The sequence below is a fragment of the Macaca thibetana genome, chromosome 14, assembly GCF_024542745.1.
Source record: "Macaca thibetana thibetana isolate TM-01 chromosome 14, ASM2454274v1, whole genome shotgun sequence".
Classification (NCBI taxonomy): Eukaryota; Metazoa; Chordata; class Mammalia; order Primates; family Cercopithecidae; genus Macaca; species Macaca thibetana.
The window spans coordinates 60,087,575-60,111,105 of NC_065591.1; the positions used below are offsets into that span (position 1 = coordinate 60,087,575).

The 23,531-nt window shown below is 39.2% G+C and overlaps 1 protein-coding gene across 1 annotated transcript; it reads left to right on the forward strand.

Moving 5' to 3' along the window:
* The first annotated feature begins 21,490 nt into the window (after positions 1-21,490).
* On the forward strand, positions 21,491-23,085 carry LOC126935080 (perilipin-2-like). The gene has a single exon (XM_050756239.1). The coding sequence runs from the start codon at positions 21,583-21,585 to the stop codon at positions 22,894-22,896; it is 1,314 nt and encodes a 437-aa protein (XP_050612196.1). The 5' UTR covers positions 21,491-21,582; the 3' UTR covers positions 22,897-23,085.
* Positions 23,086-23,531: the final 446 nt, after the last annotated feature.

Sequence of the window (23,531 nt, forward strand, 5' to 3'; positions counted from 1 at the left end):
TTGAAATTTATCTCACAGAGATACACTTTCCTTTCATGGAGCATTCTGTTACCACTCTTTTTGTTGAGTCTGGGAAGGGATATTTGGGTTCGCTCTGAAGACTATACGGACAAAGGAAATATCCGCAATTAATAAAGGGAAAAAAACTTTCTGCGAAACTTATCTGTGATTTCTGAATTATTTTCCACAATGTTAAACTACTCTTTGATGGAGGAGTTTCATAGCGCTGTTTTTGTGAAATCTCAGAAGTGATATCTTGAATGTTGTTGAATCTCATGGTGAAAAATGAAATATCTTCAGATAAAAATTGCAGAGAGGCCTTTTTAGAAAGTGCTTTGTTGTGGATGAATTCAGTTCACAGATTGACATCATTGAGTGTTTTCGCAGAATGTGCAATGAGACACATGGGGGCGCTTTGAGACCAAAAATAGCCTCAGCTGAAAAAAGCAAGAAGCTTTCTGAGAAACTGTTTGTGATGTGCGAATTAAACTCACTGAATTACACCTGTATTTCATGGAGCCGTTTGCTAGCCCTGTTTTTGTGGAGTCTCAGAAGTGCTATTTTTGATCTCTATGAAGACTCCTCAGACAGAGGAAATATCCTCAGAGAAAAACCAGAAAGAAGCTTTCTGAGAAACTGCTTTGTGATGGGTGAATTCATGTCACAGAGTGACACCTTTCTCTTCTTGAAGCAGTTTGCTTACACTGTTTTCCTGGAATGTGCATAGTGATATTTGGGAGCCCATTGAGACCTATGGTGAAACAGGAAATATCTTTAGGTGAAAACTAGAAGGAAGCTTTCTGGGAAACTGCTTTATGATGTGTGAGTTCATTTTAGAGAGTTATACTTTCACATCATGGAGCAGTCTATTACCACTGTCTTTGGGGAATGTGAGAAGGGATATATTGGATTGTATTGAGGCCTACCCTGAGAAAAGAAATATTCTCAATTAAAAACTTGAAAGAAGCTTTCTGAGAAACTTCTTTGTGATGTGTTAATTCATCTCAGAGAGTTACACCTTAATCTTCATGGAGCAGTTTCCTTGCAATCTTTTCGTGGAAACTGCAACATGACATTTGGGAGCGCATTGAGGCCTGTGTTGAAAAAGGATATATCCTCAAATGAAAACTGGAAAGAAGCGTTCTGAGAAACTGCACTGTGATGTGTGAATGCAACTCACAGACTTCCACTGTTCTTTTCATTGATCAGTTTGCCAACACTTTTTTCGTGAAATCTGCAAAGGAATGTTTCGCAGTGCCATTAAGCTTACGGTGTCAAAGGAAATATCCTCTGGTAAAACTAGAAATAAGCTTTCTGAGAAACTGCTTTGTGGTGTGTGTATTCATCTCACAGAATTACACCATTCCCTCCATGAAGAGTTTGCTAACAAAGTTTTCATGGCATCGGCCACGATGTTTTTGGAATTGCATTGAGTCTGATGGTGAAAAAGGAAATACCTCAGATAAAAACAGAAAGAAGCTTTCTGAGAAACTACCTTGTGACGTGTGAATTCATCTCACAGACATACACTTTTCTCTTCATTGAGCCGTTGGCTAACAAGGTTTTCCTGGAATCCGTAAAGTGATATTTGGTAACGCTTGAGGCTTATGGTGAAAAAAGAAATATCCTCAGATAAAAACTTGAAAGAAGTTTTCTGAGAAAATGCTTTATGATGTGTGAATTCATCTCACAGAGTTAAAATTTTACTTCATGGAGCAGTCTGTTACCACCGTCTTTGGGAATTCTTAGAAGGGATATTATGGATTGCATTGAAGCCTACGCTGATAAAGGAAATATCCTCAAGTAAAAACGAGAAGGAATCTTTCGGAGAAACTTCTTTGTGACATGTGAATTCATTTCACAGAGTTACTCATTTCTCTTCATGAAGTAGTTTGCTAACACTGTTTTAGTGGAATCTGCAAAGTAATATTTGGGAACACATTGAGGCCTATGGTTAAAAAGGAAATATTCTCTCATAAAAATGAGACAGAAGTTTTCTGAGAAACTTCTTTGTGACGTGTGAATTCATCTCACAGAGTTACACCTTTTTCTCAATGAAGAAGTTGGCTAACACAGTTTTTGTGGAATCAGCAAAGTGATATTTGGGAACGCTTTGAGTCCTATGGTGAAAAAGGAAATATCCTCAGATAAAAACCAGAAAGAAGCTTTCTGAGAAACTGCTTTTTATGTGCGAATTCTCCTCACAGGGTTACACTTTCGTTTGATGGAGCAGTCTGTTACCACTGTTTCTGGGCAATTCGTGAAGTGATAATTTGGATCACATTGAAACCTATGTTGACAAAGGAAATATCCTCAGATAAAAACTTGAAAGAAGCTTCCTGAGAAAATACTTCATGATGTGTGAATTCATCTCACAGAGATAAACTTTTCTCTTCATTGAGCAGTTTACTCACACAGTTTTCCTGGAATCCGTAAAGTGATATTTGGGAACGCATTCAAGCCTATGGTGAAAAAGGAAATATCCTCAAATAAAAATGACATAGAAGCTTTCTGAGAAACTTCTTTGTGATGTGTGAATTCAATGCACAGGGTTACACATTTCTCTTCATGAAGCAGTTTGCTAACTCTGTTTTCGTGGATTCTGCAAAGTGATATTTGGGAGCGCTTTGAGGCCTATGGTTAAAATGGAAATATTCTCTCATAAAACCTAGAAAGAAGCTTTCTGAGAAACTTCTTTGTGACATGTGAGTTCATCTCACAGAGTTACACCTTTCTCTCAATGAAGAAGTTTGGTAACACAGGTTTCGTAGAATCGGCAAAGTGATATTTGGCAACGCTTTGAGGCCTATGTTGAAAAAGGAAATATCCTCAGATAAAAACCAGAAAGAAGCTTTCTGAGAAACTGCTTTTTGATGTGCGAATTCTTCTCACAGAGTTACACTTTCGTTTCACGGAGCAGTCTGTTACCACTATTTCTGGGCACTTTGTGAAGGGATATCTTGTATCGCATTGAAACCTATGTTGACAAAGGAAATATCATCAGATAAAAACTAGAAAGAATCTTTCTGATAAACTTCTTCATGATGTGTGAATTCATCTCACACAGTTACACCTTTCTCTCAATGAGGCAGTTTGCTAACACAGTTTTCATGGAATCCGTAAAGTGATATTTGGGAACGCATTGAGGCCTAGGGTGAAAAAGGAAGTATCCTCAGATAAACCTAGAAAGAAGCTTTCTGAGAAACTTCCTTATGATGTGTGAATTCATCTCACAGAGTTACACCTTTCTCTGCATGAAACAGTTTGCTCACATGTTTTCGTGGAATCTGAAAAGTGATATTTGGGAGTGCATTGAGTCCTATGGTGAAAAAGGAAATATCCTCAGATAAAAACTGGAAAAACGCTTTCTGAGAAACTGCTTTCTGATATCTGAATTCATCTCACAGAGTTACACTTAGGTTTCATGGAGCAGTCTCTTACCATTGTTTTTGGGGAATCTGAAAGGGATATTTTGGATCGCATTGAAGCCTACACTGACAAAGGCAGTATCTTCAAATAAAAACGAGAAAGAAGAGTTCTGAAAAACTGCATTTTGTGTGTTTGCAACTCTGAGAGTTACTCCTTTCTTTTCATTGATCAGTTTGCTAACACTGTGTCCTTGAAATCTGCAATGAGATATTTCTTAGTGAAATGAAGCTTATGGTGACAAAGGAAATCTCCTCAGATAAAAACCAGAAAGAAGCTTTCTGAGAAACTGCTTTGTGATGTGAGAATGCAACTTAGAGTTACACCTGTGTTTCGAGGAGCCTTTTACTAGCACTGCTTCTGTGGAATCTGATAAGTGATAATTTGGATCGCTATGAAGACTCTATGGACAAAGGAAATATCCTCAGATAAAAAGCAGAATAAAGCTTTCTGAGAAACTGGTTTAAGATGTATGAATTCATTTCACAGTGACACTACTCTTTCATGGAGGAGTTTGTTGGCACTGATTTTGTGGACTCTCAGAAGTGACATTTTGGATATCATTGAATCCCAGGGTGGAAAATGAAATATCCTCAGATAAAAACTGCAGAGACGCCCTCTGAGAAACTGCTTTGTTGTAGGTGAATACAGCTCACAGAGTTACAGCACTGTTTTCATTGAGAAACTTGCTAACAGCGTTTTCGCAGAATCTGCATTGAGACACAAGGCGGTTCTTCGAGACTAGAAATAAACTCAAATGGGAAAGGAAAGAAGCTTTCTGAGAAACTGCTTTGTAATGTGTGAATTCAACTCACAGAGATACATGTGTCTTTTGTGGAGCTGTTTGACACCCCTGTTTTGTGGAATCTGAGAACTGATATTTCAGATTGCTTTGAAGACTATACGGTCAAAGGAAATATCCTCAGACAAAAACCAGAAAGAAGCATTCTGAGAAACTGCTTTGTAATGTGTGAATTATTCTCTCAGAGTTACATCATTGTTTCGTGGAGGAGTTTGCTAGCACTTTTTCTGTGGAATTTCATAAGTGATATTTTGAATATCATTGAATCCCATGGTGAAAAGTGAAATATCCTCAGATAAAACCTGGAGAGAAGCCTTCTCAGAAGCTTCTTGGTGGTGTGTGAATTCATCTCACAGAGCTACACCTTTGTCTTCATGAAGCAGTTTACTGACACTGTTTTCATGGAATCCGCATAGTGATATATGGGAGCGTGTTGAAGCCTACGGTGAAAAAGGAAATATTCTCAGATAAAAACTGGAAAGAAGCGTTCTGAGAAACTGCATTGTGATGTGTGAATGCAAGTCACAGAGTTACACATTTCTTTTCATTGATCAGCTTGCTAACACTGTTTTCTCGAAATCTGCAGTAGGATCTTTGTCAGTGTCATGAAGCTTACAGTGACAAAGGAAATATCGTCAGATAAAAACTAGAAAGAAGGTTTCTGAGAAACTGCTTTGTGGTGCGTGTATTCATCTCGCAGAGTTACACCTTTCCCTCCATCAGTTGAAAAGTTTCACCTTTCCAACTGATCAATGAAAAGACAGATGTAACTCTCTGAGTTGCGTTCACACATCACAATGCAGTTTCTCAGAACGCTTCTTTCTCGTTTTTATTTGAAGATACTTCCTTTGTCAGCATAGGCTTCAATGCGATCCAAAATATCCCTTTCAGATTCCCCAAAAACAATGGTGAGATACTGCTCCGTGAAACGAAAGTTTAAATCTGTGAGACGAATGCATTTATCAGAAAGCAGTGTCTCAGAAAGCTTCTTTCTAATTTTTATCTGAGGATATTTAATTTTTCAAAATAGCACTCAATCTGCTCCCAAATATCACATTGCAGATTCCACGAAAACAGTGTTAGCAAACTGCTTCATTGAGAGAAAGGAGTAACTCTGTGAGATGAATTCACACATCACAAAGAAGTTTCTCAAAAAGCTTCTTTCTAGTTTTTATCTGAGAAGATTTCCTATGTCAACATAGATTTCAATGCGATACAAAATATTGCATCACAAATTCCCCCAAAACAGTGGTAGCAGACAGCTCCATGAAGTGAAACTTTAACAGTGTGAGATGAATTCACACATCATAAAGCAGTTTCTCAGAAAGCTTCTTTCTAGTTTTTATCTGAGGATGTTTCCTTTTTCATTTTAGGCCTCAGCTTAACCAAATATCACTTTACGGATTCCAGGAAAACTGTGTTAGCAAACTGCTTCATGAAGAGAAACGTTTATCTCTGTGAGATGAATTCACACAATCATAAAGTAGTTTCTCAGAAAGCTTCTTTCTAGTTTTTATCTGAGTATATTTCCTTTTTCATCATAGGCCTCAAGGCATTCCTAAATATCACTTTACAGATTCCACGAAAGCAGTGTTAGCAAACTGCTTCATTGAGAGAAAGGTGTAACTCTGCGAGATGAATTCACACATCACAAAAGAGTTTCTCAGAAACCTTCTTTCTAGTTTTTATCTGAGGACATTTCCTTTGTCACTGTAAGCTTCATGGCGCTGAAAAATATTCCACTGCAGATTTCAAGAAAATAATGTTAGCAAGCTGATCAATGAAAAGATATGTGTAATTCTGTGACTTGCATTCACACATCACAATGCAGTTTCTCAGAACGCTTCTTTCCAGTTTTTATCTGAGAATATTTCTTTTTTCTCCATAGACCTCATTGCATTCCCAAATGTCATTTTGTGGATTCCTCGAAAACTGTGCTAGCAAACTGCTTCATGAAGACAAAGATGTAGCTCTGTGAGATGAATTCACACATCACAAAGCAGTTTCTGAGAAGGCTTCTCTCCATTTTTTATCTGAGGATATTTCATTTTTCACCATGGGATTCAATGATATCCAAAATATCACTTGTGAAATTCCACAGAAAAAGTGCTAGCAAACTCCTCCCCGAAAGAATGGTGTAACTCTGTGAGATGAATTCACACATCATAAAGCAGTTTCTCAGAAAGCTTCTTTCCTTTTTCATCTGAGTTTATTTCTGGTCTCAGAGCGCCCCCGTGTGTCTCATTGCAGATTCTGCGAAACCACTGTTAGCAAGCTTCTCCATGAAAACAATGCTGTAACTCTGTGAGCTGAATTCACCTACAACAAAGCAGTTTCTCAGAAGACTTCTATGCAGTTTTTATCTGAGGATGTTTCCTTTTCCACCCTGGGATTCAACGATATCCAAGGTATCACTTCTGAGATTCCACAAAATCAGTGCTAGCAAACTCCTCCAAGAAAGAGTGGTGTCACTGTGAAAGGAATTCACACATAACAAACCAGTTTCTCAGAAAGTTTCATTCTGGTTTTTATCTGAACATATGTCTGTTGTCCATAGAGTCTTCATAACGTTCCACATTATCACTTCTAAGATTCCATAGAAACAGTGATGGCAAACAGGTCCTCGAAACACTGGAAGAGTTGCATTCTTACATCACAAAGCAGTTTCTAAGAAAGTTTCTTTCTCGTTTTTATCTGAGGAGATTTCCTTTGTCCCCATAAGCTTTGCTGCGCTAAGAAATATCCCATTGCAGGTTTCAAGAGCACAGTGTTAGCAAACTGATCAATGAAAAGACAAATGTAACTCTCTGAGTTGCATTCACACATCGCAATGCAGTTTCTCAGAACGCTTCTTTATCGTTTTTATTTGAAGATACTACCTTTGTCAGCGTAGGCTCAATGAGATCAAAAATATCCCTTTCAGATTCCCCAGAAACAATGGTAAGATATTGCTTCATGAAACGAAAGTGTAACTCTGTGAGATGAATTCAGATATCAGAAAGCAGTTTCTCAGAAAGCGTCTTTCTAATTTTTATCTGAGGATATTTCCTTTTTCAACATAGCCCTCAATGCGCTCCCAGATATCACTTTGCAGATTCCACAAAAACAGTGTTAGCAAACTGCTTCATTGAGAGAAAACTGTAACTCTGTGAGATGAATTCCCACATCATAAAGAAGTTTCTCAGAAAACTTCTTTCTAGTGTTTATCTGAGGAGATTTCCTTTGTCAACATAGGCTTCAATGTGATCCAAAATATGGCTTCACAAATTTCCCAAAAACAGTGGTAGTAGACTGCCCCGTGATGTGAAATTTTAAGTCTGTGAGATGAATTCACACATCTTAATGCAGTTTCTCAGAAAGCTTCTTTTTAGTTTTTATCTGAGGATATTTCCTTTTTCACAATAGGCCTGAATGTGATCCCGAATAGCCCTTCGCGTATCCATCCATGACGGAGTTTCCAAGCTGCGTAATATAAAGAAATCTTTATCTGTGTGAGATGAATAAACATAGCAAAAAGCAGATTCACAGAAAGCTTCTTTCCAGTTTTTATCTGAAGATATTTCTTTTTTCACCATAGTCCTGAATGTGCTCCCGAATGTCCCTTCGCAGATCGGTCCATTGCAGAATTTCCAAACTGCGTACTATAAAGTAAGTCATATTTATGTGAAATGAATATACATATCTATCACAAAGCAGTTTCACAGAAAACTTCTTTCCAGTTTTTGTCTGAGGATATTTCCTTTTTCATCATAGCCATCCATATACTCCCGAATGTCCCTTCGTAGCTTTTTCTCCAAAAGAAATTCCCCAATCCTCTATGAGAGGAAAGGTATAAGTCTGTGAGTGGAATGTACACGTCAAAAAGCAGCTCCTCAGAAAGCTTCTCTCCAGTTTCTATCTGAAGATATTTCTGTTTTCAACATAACCCTCAAGGTGCTCCACAATATCCTTTCGCTGACTACAGAAAAACAGTGTTAGAATAATGCTCAATGAAAAAAGAAGCTTAACAGTGCGAGTGGAATTCAAACAACACAGAATAGTTTCACAGAAAGCTTCCTTCTTGTTTTTATCTGAGGGTATTTCTTTTTCAGCATATTCTAAAGAGCATTCCCAAAAGTCCTTTCTCAGGTTCCACAGAAACAGTGACTTCAAACTGCACAATCCAAAGAATGATTGAACTTTATGAGATGAATAAACACATCACAGGCAGTTGCTCAGAAAGCTTCTCTCCAGTTTTCAACGGAAGACATTTCCTTGCTCACCACAGGCCTCTGGGCGCCACTTAATATCCTTTTGCAGATTCCTCAAAGACAGAGTTTCCAAACTGGGCAATGTAGAGTAAGCTTTAACTCTGTGAAATGAGTGCACATGTCAGAGAGCAGTTTCTTGGAATGCTTCTTTCTGAGTTTTATTTGAGGCTATTTCACTTTTTGCCATAGTCTTCAATGTGCTCTGAAATATCACTTTTCGGTTTACAGGAACAGTGTTAAAACACTGCCTTAAGAGAAAAGGGGTATAACTGCATGAGTGGAATGCACACATCACAAAGCAGTTTCTCAGAAAGCTTCTCTCTAACTTTTATCTGAAGATATTTCCGTTTTGAGTATGTTACTGAATGTGCTCCAGAATGTCCCCTCATGGATCCGTCCATAACAGAGTTTCCAAGCTGCATAATGTAAAGAAAGCTTTATCGATGTGAGATGAATAAACATAGCGAAAAGCAGATTTATAGAAAGCTTCTTTCCAGTTTTCATTTGAATATATATCCTTTTTCACCATAGGCCTGAAGGTGCTCCCAAACTTCCCATCATGAATCTGTTAATGATGGAGTTTTCAAGCTGCATAATGTACAGGAAGCTTTATCTATGTGAGATGAATAAACATAGCAAAAAGCAGATTCACAGAGAGCTTCTTTCCATTTTTTAACTGAAGATATTTCCTTTTTCACCATAGTCCTAAATGTGCTCCTGAATGTGCCTTCGAGGATCCGTCCATGAGAGAGTTTCCAAGCTGCATAGTGTAGGAAAGCTTTATCTATATGAGATGAATACAAATATCACAGAGCAGTTTCACAGGAAGCTTCTTTCCAGTTTTTGTCTGAGGCTATTTCTCTTTTCACCATAGGCATCAATATGCTTCCAAATGTCCCTTGGTACCTTCTTCTCCAAAAGGGTTTCCACAATGCTGTATGAGAAGAGAGGAATAACACTGTGAGTGGAATGCATACGTCACAAAGCAACTCCTTTTAAAGATTCTCTCCTGTTTCAATCTGAATGCATTTCCTTTTTCACTGTAAGCTTCAAAGCACTCCCGAATATCCCATCGCACGCTAAACAAAAACAGTGTTAGTAAGCTGCTCAATGAAAAGAGAAACTTAACTGAGAGAGAGGAATTCACACGACATATTATAGTTTCACAGAAAGCTTCCTTCTGGTTTTTATATGAGGATATTTCTTCTCCATAATCTAAAGACCGTTCACAAATGTCCTTCCTCAGATTCCACCGAAGCAGTGATTTCAAACTGCTCAATCCAAAGAATGTCCTGAATGTACACCGGAATGTCCCTTTGCAGATCCGTCCATGGCAGAGTTTCCAAGCTGTGTAATGTAAAGAAAGCTTTATCTATGTGAGATGAATAAACAAAGCAAAAAGCAGATTCACAGAAAGCTTCTTTCCATGTTTTATCGGAAGATATTTCCTTTTTCACCATGGTCCTGAATGTGCGCCCGAATGTCCCTTCATGGATCTTTCCATGATGGAGTTTCCAAACTGCATAATATAAAGAAAGTTTTATGTGTGTGAGATGAATAAACATATATATCTCAAAGCAGTTTCACAGAAAGCTTCTTTCCAGTTTTTGTCTGAGGATATTTCCTTTTTCAAAATAGCCATCCATATACTCCCTAATGTCCTTTGGTAACTTTTTCTCCAAAAGGAATTCCACAATCCTCTATGAGAAGAAAGGTACAGCTCTGAGAGTGGAAGGCAAATTTCACAAAACAACTCCTCTGAAATCTTCTTTCCAGTTTCTATCTGAAGATATTTTCGTTCTTACCATAAGCCTCAAAGTGCTAATGAATGTACCTTCGCGAATATGTCCATGACGGAGTTTCCAAGCTGCCTAATGTAAAGAAAGCTTTACCTATGTGAGATGAATAAATGTAGCAAAAAGCAGATTCAGAGAAAATTACTTTCCTGTTTCATCTGAACATGCTTCTTTTTTCACCATAGTACTGAATGTGCTCCCAAATGTCCCTTCTCAGATACGTCCATTACAGAGTTTCCAAGCTGCGTAATGTAAAGAAAGCTTTATCTATGTGAGATGAATACACGTAGCATAGAGCAGTTTCGCAGAAAGCTTCCTTCCAGTTTTAGTCTGAGGCTATTTCCCTTTTCACCATAGGCGTCAATATGGTCCTGAATATCCCTTGGTACCATTTTCTCCAAAAGGATTTCCCTGATCCTGTATGACAAGAGAGATATAACACTGTGAGTGGAATGCACACGTCACAAAGCAGTTCCTCGGTAAGCTTCTCTCCAGTTTCTATCTGAACATATTTCCTTTTTCAACGTAAGCCTCAAAGCGCTCCCAAATATCCCTTTGCACGCTAAACATTAACAGTGTTAGAAAACGGCTCAGTGAAAATAGAGGCTTAATTGAGTGAGAGGAATTCATATAACACATGGCAGTTTCTCAGAATGCTTCCTTCTTTTTTTTATCTGAGGGTATTTCTTTCTCCATATTCTATAGAGCGTTCCCAAATGTCCTTCCTCAGATTCCACAGAAACAGTGATTTAAAACTGCTCAATCCAAGGAGTGGCTTAACTCTATGAGATGATACACACATCACAAAGCAGTTGCTCAGAAAGCTTCTCTCCAGTTTTCATCAGAAGACATTTCCTTGCTCACCACAGGCCTCTGAGTGCCTCTTAATATCCCTTCGCAGATTCCTCAAAGACAAGTTTCCCAACTGGGTAACGTAGAGTAAGCTTTAGCTCTGTGAAGTGAATGCACATATCAGAGAGCAGTTTCTTGGAACGCTTCTTTCTGGGTTTTATTTGAGGATATTTCACTTTTCGCCATAGTTTTCAATGCGCTCTGAAATATCACTTTTTTGGTTTTACAGGAACAGTGTTCAAACACTGCCTTATGAAAAAGAGGTATAACTCCCTGAGTGGAACGCACACATCACAAAGCAGTTTCTCAGAAAGCTTATCTCTATTTTTTATCTGACGATATTTCAATTATCACCATAGTCCTGAAGGTGCTCCCGCTTGTCCCTTTGCGTGTCCCTCCATGACGGAGTTTCCAACTGTGTAATGTAAGGAAAGCTTTATCTATGTGAGATGAATAAAAATAGCAAAAAGTGGAATCACAGAAAGCTTCTTTCCAGTTTTTATCTGAAGATATATCCTTTTTCACCATAGGCGTCAATATGCCCTTGGATATCATTTGGTACCTTTTTCTCCAAAAGGATTTCCCTGATGCTGTATGAGAAGACAGGTATAACACTCTGAGTGGAATGCACACATCACAAAGCAGTTCCTGGGAAAGCTTCTCTCCAGTTTCTATCTGAACATATTTCCTTTTTCACCATAAGCCTTAAATGCATTCCCGAAATTCCTTCGCACGCTAAACATAAACAGTGTTATAAAACTGCTCAATGAAAAGAGAAGCTTAGCTGAGTGAGAGGAATTCACACGACACACAGCAGTTTCACAGAACGCTTTCTTCTGCTTTTATTCTGAGGATATTTCTTTCTCCATATTCTAAAGAGCATTTCCAAATGTTCCTTCCTCAGATTACACAGAAGCAGTGATTTCAAATTGCTCAATCCAAAGAATGGTTTACCTCTATGAGATGAATACACACATCACAAAGCAGTTGCTCAGAAAACTTCTCTCCAGTTTTCATCGGGAGAAATGTTGCTCACCACAGGCCTCCGGGTGCCACTAAATATCCCTTCATAGATTTCTGAAGACAGAGTTTCCAAACTGGGCATTGTACAGTAAGTTTTAACTCTGTGAAATGAATGTACATATTGGAAAGCAGTTTCTTTTGAACGCTTCTTTCTGGGTTTCATCTGAGGATACTTCACTTTTCATCCTAGTCTTCGATGCACTCCGAAATATCCCTTTTTGAGTATTACAGGACAGTGTTCAAATACTGCCTTATGAAAAAAGAGGTACAACTCCCTGAGTGTAATGCGCACATCACAAAGCAGTTTCTCAGAAAGCTTCTCTCCAGTTTTTATCTGAAGAAATTTCCTTTTTCACCATAGGCCTGAATGTGATCCCGAATATCACTTCACGGATCCATCCATCAAGGAGTTTCCAGGCTGCGTAATATAAAGAAACATTTATCTATGTGAGATGAATACACATATCACAGAGCAGTGTCACAGAAAGCTTCTTTCCAGTGTTTGTCTGAGACTATTTCCCTTTTCACCATAGGCATCAATATGCTCCTGAATATCCCTTGCAACTTTTTTCTCCAAAAGGGTTTCCCCAATGCTGTATGAGAAGAGAGGTATAACAGTGTGAGTGGAATGCATACGTCACAAAGCAGTACCTTGGAAAGCTTCTCTCCGGTTTCTATCTGTACATATTTCCTTTTTCACCGTAAGCCTGAAAGTGCTCCCGAATATCCCTTTGCACACTAAATATAAAGAGGTTTGGAAAACTGCTCAATGAAAAGAGAAGTTTAACTGAGGGAGAGGAATTCACAAGATACATAGCAGTTTCACAGAAAGCTTCCTTCTGGTTTTTATCTGAGGATATTTCTTTCTCCATATTCTAAGGAGTGTTCACAAATGTCCTTCTTCAGATTCCACAGAAGCAGAGATTTCAAACTGCTCAATACAAGGAATGGTTTAAGTCTATGAGATGAATACACACACATCACAAACCAGTTGCTAAGAAAGCTTCTCTCCAGTTTTCATCGAAGACATTTCCTTGATCACCACAGGCCTCCAGGTGCCACTTAATATCCGTTCGCAGATTACTGAAAGACAGAGTTTCCAAACTGGGCAATGTACTTTAAGGTTTAACTCTGTGAAAAGAATGCACGTATCAGAGAACAGTTTCTTAGAATGCTTGTTTCTGGGTTTTATTTGAGGATATTACACTTTTCTCCATAGTTTACAATGTGCTCCAATATATCACATTTTCGGTTTTACAGGAAGAGTGTTCAAGCACTGCCATATGAGAAAAGAGGTATAACACCCTGAGTGGATTGCACACATCACAAAAAAGTTTGTCAGAAATCTTATCTCCAGTTTTTATCCTAAGATATTTCCTTTTTCACCATAGGCCTGAATGCGCTCCTGAATGTCCCTTAGCGGATCCGTGCATGACAGAGTTTCCAAACTGCGTAATGTAAAGAAAGCTTTATCTATGTGAGATAAATACACGTAGCACAGAGGAGTTTCACAGAAAACTTCTTTCCGGTTTTTGTCTGAGGCTATTTCCCGTTTCACAATATACGTAAATATGCTCCCTAATATCCCTCGGCAACTTTTTCTGCAAAAGGGTTTCCTTGATGCTGTCTGAGAAGAGAGGTATAGCACTGTGAGTGGAATGCACACGTCACAAAGCAGTTCCTTGGAAAGCTTCTCTCCAGTTTCTATCTGAATCTATTTTCTTTTTCACCATAAGCCTTAAAGCTCTCCCAAATATCCCTTCCTATGCTAAACATAAACAGTGTTAGAAAACTGCTAAATGAGAAGAGTAGCTTAACTGAGTGAGAGAAATTCACATGACACATAGCATTTTCACAGAAAGCTTCCTTCTGATTTTTATCTGTGGTTATTTCTTTCTCCATATTCTATAGAGCATTCCCAAATGTAATTCCTCAGATTCCACAGAAAAAGTGATTTCAAACTGCTCAATCCAAGGAATAGTGTAACTCTATGAGATGAATACACACATCACAAAGGATTTGCTCAGAAAGCTCATCTCCAGTTTTCATCGGAATACATTTCCGTGCTCACCACAGGCCTCGGGGCACCACTTAATATCCCTTCGCAGATTCCTCAAAGACAGAGTTTCCAAACTGGGCAATGTAGAGTAAACTTTAACTCCGTGAAATGAATGCACATATCAGAGAGCAGTTTCTTGGAACGCTTCTTTCTGGGTTTTATTTGAGAATATTTCACTTTTTAACATAGTCCTCAATGTGCTTCAAAACATCACTTTTTGGGTTTTACAGGAACAGTGTTCAAACATTGCCTTATGAGAAAAGAGGTATAACTCTCTGAATGGAATGTCCACATCACAAAGCAGTTTCTCAGGAAGTTTCTCTCCAGTTTTTATTTGAAGATATTTCCTTTTTCACCATAGGCCTGAATGTGCTCCCAAATGTCCTTTCGGGGATCTGTCCATGCAGTGTTTCCAAGCTGCGTAATGGAAAGAAAGCTTTATGTATTTGAGATGAATACACATAGCAAAAAGCAGATTCACAGAAATCTTCTTTCCAGTTTTTATCTGAATATATTTCCTTTTTCACCATAGGCCTGAATGTGCTCCTAAATGTCCCTTCATGGATCCTTCCATGACAGAATTTCCAAACTGCGTAATATTAAGAAAGTTTTCTCTGTGTGAGATGAATAAACATGTCTATCACAAAGAAGTTTCACATAAAACTTCTTTACAGTTTTTGTCTGAGAATATTTCCTTTTTCACCACAGCCGTCCATGTACTTCTGAATGTCCATTGGTACCTTTATCTCCAAATGGGATTCCCCAATCCTCTATGAGATGAAAGCTATAACTCTGTGAGTGGAATGCAGAAGTCACAAAGCAGCTCCTGGGAAAGCCTCTCTCCAGTTTCTAGCTGAACATATTTCCTTTTCTACTGTAAGTCTCAAAGCACTCCTGAATATCCTTTCTCACTCTAAACGTAAACAGTGTTAGAAAACTGTTCAATGAAAACAGCAGCTTAAATGTGCGATGGAATTCACAAGACACAGAGCAGTTTCACAATAAGCTTCCTTGTGGTTTTTATTGGAGGGCATTTCTTTTTCAGCGTATTCTAAAGAGCGTTACCAAATATCTTTCCTCAGATTCCACATAAGCAGTAATTTCAAACCGCTCAATCTAAAGAATGATTTAACTTTATGAGATGAATATACACGTCACAAAGCAGTTGCTCAGAAGGCCTCTCTCCAGTTTTCAATGGAAGACATCTCCTTGCTCAGCACAGGCCTCCGGGCAACACTTATTATCTCTTTGCAGATTCCTCAAAGACAGAGTTTCCAAACTGGGCAATGGAGATTAAGCTTTAACCCTGTGAAATGAACGCATGTATCCGAGAGCAGTTTCTTGGAACTCTTCTTTTTGGGTTTTATTTGAGGATATTTCACTTTTTGTACAGTCTTCAATGCGCTCCATAATATCACATTTTTGGTTTTACAGGAAGAGTATTCAAACACTGTCTTATGAGAAAACAGGCATAACTCGCTGAGTGGAAGGCACACATCACAAAGCAGTTTCTTAGAAAGCTTCTCTCCAGTTTTTATCTGAAGATATTTACTTTTTCACCATCGGCCTGAATGTGATTCCTACTATCCCTTTGTGGATCTGTCTATGACGGAGTTTCCAAGCTGTGTAACATAAAGAAAACTTTATCTATGTGTGATGAATAAACATAGCAAAAAGCAGATTCACAGAAAGCTTCTTTCTATTTTTCACCTGAAGATATTTCCTTGTTCACCATAGTCCTGAATGTGCTCCTGAATGTTCCTTCGCGAATCCGTCCATGAGAGAGTTTCCAAGCTGCATAATGTAAAAAAGCTTTATCTATGTGAGATGAATAAACATAGCAAAAAGCAGATTCACAGAAATCTTCTTTTCAGTTTTTATCTGAAGATATATCCTTTTTCACCATAGGCATCCATAAGCCCCCGGATATCAATTGGTACCTTTTTCTCCAAAAGGGTCTCCCTGACGTTGTATGAGAAGAGACGTATAACACTGTGAGTGGAATGCACACATCACAAAGTAGTTCCTCGGAAAACTTCTCTCCAGTTACTATCTGAACATATTTCCTTTTTCACTGTAAGCCTCAAAGCGTTCCTGAAATCCCTTCACACAGTAAACATAAACAGTGTTATAAAACTGCTCAATGAAAAGAGAAGCTTAGCTGAGTGAGAGGAATTCACACAACACAGCAGTTTTACAGAAAGCTTCCTTCTGGTTTTTATTTGAGGATATTTCTTTCTCCATATTCTAAAGTGCATTTCCAAATATTCTTCCTCAGATTCCACAGCAACAGGGATTTCAACCTGCTCAATCCAAAGAACGGTTTAACTCTATGAGATGAATACACACAACACAAAGCAGTTGCTTAGAAAGCTTCTCTCCAGTTTTTATCGAAGACATTTCCTTGCTCACCACAGGCCTCCGGGAGCCACCAATATCCCTTTGCAGATTCCTCAAAGACTGAGTTTCCAAACTGGGCAAGTAGACTAAGCTTTAACTCTGTGAAATGAATGCACATATCAGAGAGCAGTTTCTTGGAAAGCTTCTTTCTGTGTTTTATTAGAGGATAGTTCACTTTTGGCCATAGTCTTCAATGCGCTCTGAAATATCAATTTTCGGTTTTACAGGAACAGTGTTCAAACACTGCCATATGAGAAAAAGGTATAATTCCCTGAGTGGAATGCAAACATCACAAAGCAGTGTCTCAGAAAGCTTCTCTCCAGTTTTTATCTGAAGATATTTCCTTTTTCACCATAGGCCTGAATATGTACCCGAAAGTTCCTTCGCAGATCTGTCCATGACAGAGTTTCCAACTGCGTAATATACGGAAAGCTTTATCTATGTGAGATGAAAAAACATATGTATCACAAAGCAGTTTCACAGAAAGCTTCTTTCCAGTTTTGGTCTGAGCATATTTCATTTTTCACCATAGCCATCCATATACGCCTGAATGTCCCTTGGTAGCTTTTTCTCCAAAAGGCATGTCCCAATCCTCAATAAAAAGAAAGTTGTAACTCTTTGAATGGAATGTACACGTCAGAAAGCAGCTCCTCGGAAAGCTTATCTCCAGTTTTTATCTGAAGATATTTCCATTATCACCATAAGCCTCAATAGCTCCCGAATATCCCTTTGCAGACTAAACAAAAACAGTGTTAGGATACTGCTCAATGAAAGCAGAAGCTTAACTGTGCTAGTGGAATTCACATGACACAGAGCAGTTTCACAGAAAGCTTTCTTCTGGTTTTTATCTAAGGGTATTCCTTTTTCATCATATTCTAAAAGTGTTCCCAAAAGTCCTTTCTCAGGTTCCAGAGAAACAGTGATTTGAAACTGCTCAATCCAAAGAATGATTTAACTCTATGAGATGAATACACACATCACAATGCAGTTGCCCTGAAAGCTTCTCTCCAGTTTTCAATGGAAGACATTTCCTTGCTCACCACAGGCCCCTGGGCACCACTTAATATTCCTTCGCAGAATACTCAAAGACAGAGTTTCCAAACTGGGCAATGTAGAGTAAACTTTAACTCTGAAATGAATGCACATATCAGAAAGCAGTTTCTTGGAATGCTTCTTTCTAGGTGTTATATGAGGATATTTCACTTTTCACCATAGTCTTCAATGCGCTCTGAAATATCACTTTTTCGGTTTTGAAGGAACAGGGTTCAAACACTGCCTTATGAGAAAAGAAGTATAACTCCCTGAGTGAAATGCCCACATCACAAAGCTGTTTCTCAGAAAGCTTCTCTCCGGTTCTCATCTGAAGATATTTCCTTTTTCACCATAGTCCAGAAAGTGCTCCTAAAATTACCTTCCTGAATCCGTCCATGATGGAGTTTCTAAGCTGCTTAATGTAAAGAAAGCTTTACCTATATGAGATGAATAAACGTAGCAAAAAGCAGATTCACATAAAATTTCTTTCGAGTTTTCATTTGAAGATGTTTCCTTTTTCACCATAGTCCTGAATGTGCCGCAGAATGTCCCTCTCGGATCCGTCCATGATAGATTTTCCAAGCTGTGCAATGTAAAGGAAGCTTTTTGTATGTGAGATGAATACACATAGCACAGAGCAGTTTCACAAAACCTTCTACTGAGTTTTTGTCTGTGGCTATTTCCCTATTCACCATAGGCGTCAATATGCTTCTGGATATCCCTTGGTATCTTTTTCTCCAAAAGGGTTTCCCCAATGCTGTATGAGAAGAGAGGTATAACACTGTAAGTGGAATGCACACGTCACAAAGCAGTTCCTCGGAAAGCTTCTCTCTAGTTTCTCTCTGAACATATTTCCTTTTTCAACGTAAGCCTCAAAGTGCTCTCGAATATCCCTTCACACACTAAATTAAACTGTTAGAAAACTGCTCAATGAAAAGAGAAGCTTAACTGAGTGAGAGGAATTCACATGGCATATAGCAGTTTCACAGAAAGCTTCCTTCTGCTTTTTATGTGAGGATATTTCTTTCTCCATATTCATAAGAGTGTTCCCAAATGTCCTTCCTCAGATTCCACAGAGACAATGATTTCAAACTGCTCAATCCAAAGAAAGGTTTAACTCTATGAGATGAATACACACATCACAAAGCAGTTGCTCAGAAAACTTCTCTCCAGTTTTCATCGGAAGATGTTTCCTTTCATACTGTAGGCCTCCGGGCACAATTCAATATCCCTTAGAAGATTCCTCAAAGACAGAGTGTCCAAACTGGGCAATGTACAATAAGCTTTAACTCTGTGAAATGAATGCACCTATCAAAGAGTAGGTTCTTGGAACGTTTCTTTCTGTGTTTTATTTGAAGATATTGCATTTTTCGCCATAGTCTTCAATGCGCTGGGAAATATCACTTTTTCAGATTTACAGGAACAGTGTTCAAACACTGCCTTATGAGAAAAGAGGTATAACTTCTTGAGTGAAATGCACATATCACAAAGCAGTTTCTCAGAAACCTTCTCTAAAGTTTTTATCTGAAGATATTTCCTGTTTCACCGTAGGACTGAATGTGCTCCTGAATCTCCCTTCACGAATCCATCTATGACGGAGTTTCAAAATGCATAATGAAAGAAAGTTTTGTCTATGTGAGGTGAATAAACCTATCTATCACAAAGTAGTTTCACAGAAAGCTTCATCCCAGTTTTTGTCTGAGGATATTTCCTTTTTCACCATAGTCGTCCATATACTCCCGAATGTCCCTTGGTAGCTTTTTCTCCAAAAGGGATTCCCCAACCTTCTATGAGAAGAAAAGTGTAATTGTGTGAGTGGAATGCACACGTCACAAAGCAGCTCCTCGGAAAGTTTCTCTCCAGTTTCTATCTGAAGATATTTCCATTTTCACCATAAGCCTCAAAGCACTCCCGAATATCCCTTAGAAGAATAAACTAAAACAGTGTTAGAATACTGCTCAATGAAAAGAGAAGCTTAACTTTGCGAATGGAATTCACATGACACAGAACACTTTCGCAGAAAGCTTTATTCTGGTTTTTATAGGAGGGTATTTCTTTTTCAGTATATTGTTAATAGCATTCCCAAATGTCCTTTCTCAGGTTCCACAGAAACAGTGATTTCAAACTTCTCAATCCAAAGAATGACTTAAATCTAGGAGATGAATACACACATCAAAAATCAGTTGCTCAGAAAGCTTCTCTCCTGTTTTCAATGGAAGGTATTTCCTTGCTCATCACAGGTCTCTGGGCGCCAATTACTATCCCTTCGCAGATTCCTGAAAGGGAGAGTTTCCAAACGGAACAATGTAGAGTAAACTTTAACTCTGTGAAATGAATGCACATATCACAGTGCAGTTTCTTGGAACACTTCTTTCTGGGTTTTATTTGATTATATTTCACTTTTTGCCATAGTCTTCAGGGCACTCCGAAATATCACTTTTTCAGTTTTACAGGAACAGTGTTCAAACACTGCCTTATGAGAAAAGAGGTATAACTCCCTGAGTGGAATGCACACATCACAAAGCAGTTTCTCAGAAAGCTTCTCTCAAGTTTCTATCTGAAGAAGATTCCTTTTTCACCATAGGCCAGAATGTGATCCTGAATATCCCTTCACGGATCCGTCCATGATGGAGTTTCCAAGCTGCATAATGTAAAAAAGCTTTACCTATGAGAGATGAATACACATACTAAAAACCAGATTCACAGGAATATTCTAGTTTTTACCTGAAGATATTTCCTTTTTCACCATAGTCCTGAATGTGCTCCCAAATGTCCCTTTGTGAGTCTGTCCATGACAGAGTTTCCATGCTGCATAATGTAAAGAAAGCTTTATCTATGTGAGATGAATAAACATAGCAAAAAGCAGATTCACAGAAAGATTCTTTCCAGTTGTTATCTGAAGATATATCCTTTTTCACTATAGACGTCAATATGCCCCTGGATATCAATTGGTACCTTTTTCTCCAAAAGGGTATCCTTGATGCTGTATGGGAAGAGAGGTATAATACTGTTAGTGGAATGCACACGTCACAAAACAGTTCCTCGAAAAGCTTCTCTCCAGTTACTATCTGAACATATTTCCTTGTTCACCGTAAGCCTCAAAGAATTCCCAAAATCTCTTCGCATGCTAAACATAAACAGAGTTTGAAAACTGCTCAATGAAAAGAGAAGCTTAACCGAGTAAGAGGAATTCACAAGACACAGAGAATTTTCACAGAAAGCTTCCTTCTGGATTTTACCTGAGGATATTTCTTTTTCCGTATTCTAAGGATCGTTCCCAAATGTCCTTCCTCAGATTCCACAAAAACAGTGATTTCAAACTGCTCAATCTAAAGAATGGTGTAACTCTATGAGAAGAATACACACATCCCAAAGCAGTTGCTCAGAAAGCTTCTCTCCACTTTTCATTGGAAGACATTTCCTTGCTCACCACAAGCCTCCGGGCGCCACTTAATATCCCTTCACAGATTCCTCAAAGACAGAGTTTCCAAACTGGGCAACATAGAGAAAGCTTTAACTCTGTGAATAAATGCACATATCAGAGAGCTCTTTCTTGGAACACTTCTTTCTGGGATTTATTTGAGGATATTTCACTTTTCATCATAGTCTTCAATGCACTCCGAAATATCACGTTTTCAGTTTCACAGGCACAGTGTTCAAACACTGCCTAATGAGAAAGGAGGTATAACTCTCTGATTGGAATGCATGCATCACAAATCAGTTTCTCAGAAAGTTTCTCTCCATTTTTTATCTGAAGATATTTCCTGTTTCACCATAGGCCTGAATGTGCTCCTGAACGTCCCTTCACGAATCTGTCCATGGCGACGTTTTAAAAATGCGTAATGGAGTTTGACCGGGTGGTAGCAGCCGGAGTCGCCTTCGGGACGCGCCTGCTCTCCGCCTTTTGCTGCAGTCCGTCGATTTCTTTCTCCAGGAAGAAAAATGGCATCCGTTGCAGTTGATCCACAACCGAGTGTGGTGACTCGGGTGATCAACCTGCCCTTGGTGAGCTCCACGTATGACCTCATGTCCTCAGCCTATCTCAGTACAAAGGACCAATATCCCTACCTGAAGTCTGTGTGTGAGATGGCAGAGAAGGGCGTGAAGACCATCACCTCCGTGGCCATGACCAGTGCTCTGCCCATCATCCAGAAGCTAGAGCCGCAAATTGCAGTTGCCAATATCTATGCCTGTAAGGGGCTAGACAGGATTGAGGAGAGACTGCCTATTCTGAATCAGCCATCAACTCAGATTGTTGCCAATGCCAAAGGTGCTGTGACTGGGGCAAAAGATGCTGTGACGACTACCGTGACTGGGGCCAAGGATTCTGTGGCCAGCACGATCACAGGGGTGATGGACAAGACCAAAGGGGCGGTGACTGGCAGTGTGGAGAAGACCAAGTCTGTGGTCAGTGGCAGCATTAACACAGTATTGGGGAGTCGGATGATGCAGCTCGTGAACAGTGGTGTAGAAAATGCACTCACCAAATCAGAGCTGTTGGTAGAACAGTACCTCCCTCTCACTGAGGAAGAACTAGAAAAAGAAGCAAAAAAAGTTGAAGGATTTGATCTGGTTCAGAAGCCAAGTTATTATGTTAGACTGGGATCCCTATCTACCAAGCTTCGCTCCCGTGCCTACCAGCAGGCTCTCAGCAGGGTTAAAGAAGCTAAGCAAAAAATCCAAGAGACCATTTCTCAGCTCCATTCCACTGTTCACCTGATTGAATTTGCCAGGAAGAATGTGCATAGTGCCAATCAGAAAATTCAGGATGCTCAGGATAAGCTCTACCTCTCATGGGTGGAGTGGAAAAGGAGCATTGGATACGATGATACTGATGAGTCCCACTGTGCTGAGCACATTGAGTCACGTACTCTTGAAATTGCCCGCAACCTGACTCAGCAGCTCCAGACCACGTGCCACAACCTGCTGTCCAACATCCAAGGTGTACCGCAGAACATCCAAGATCAGGCCAAGCACATGGGGGTGATGGCAGGCGACATCTACTCAGTGTTCCGCAGTGCTGCCTCCTTTAAGGAAGTGTCTGACAGCCTCCTCACTTCTAGCAAGGGGCAGCTGCAGAAAATGAAGGAATCTTTAGATGATGTGATGGATTATCTTGTTAACAACACCCCCCTCAAATGGCTGGTAGGTCCCTTTTATCCTCAGCTGACTGAGTCTCAGAATGCTCAGGACCAAGTTGCAGAGATGGACAAAAGCAGCCAGGAGACCCAGCGATCTGAGCACAAAACTCATTAAACCTGCCCCTGTCACTAGTGCATGATGTGGCCAGGCAGATGACCTGTTATGTTGAAATTAACTTGCTAGGCAACCCTAAATTGGGAAGCAAGAAGCTAGTAAAAAGGCCCTCAATTGTAGTTGTTTCTAGCTGAATTAAGAGCTTTAAAGTTTCTGGCATTAGCAGATGATTCTGTTCACCTGGTAAGAAAAGACTGCTAGGTTTTTTAGAGCCTATAGCCAGAACTCAGAAAAAATTCAAGTGCACTTATGTTCTCGTTCTGTGGCCATTGTGTTGCCTCTGTTCTGGTTTGTATTGAATAAAAACATCTTCATGTGGGCTTGGGTAGAAACTGGTGTCAGCTCTGGTATGATCTGAAAAAAAAAAATGCGTAATGGAAAGAAAGTTTTATCTATGTGAGATGAATAAACATGTCTATCACAAAGCAGTTTCACAGAGAGCTTCTTTCCAGTTTATGTCTGAGGATATTTCCTTTTTCACCATAGCCATCCATATACTCCCGAATGTCCCTGGTAACATTTTCTCCAAAAGGCATTTCCCATTCCTCTATGAGAAGAAAAGTATAACTCTGTGAATGGAGTGCACACGTCACAAAGCAGCTCCTCGGAAATCTTCTCTCCAGTTTCTACCTGAA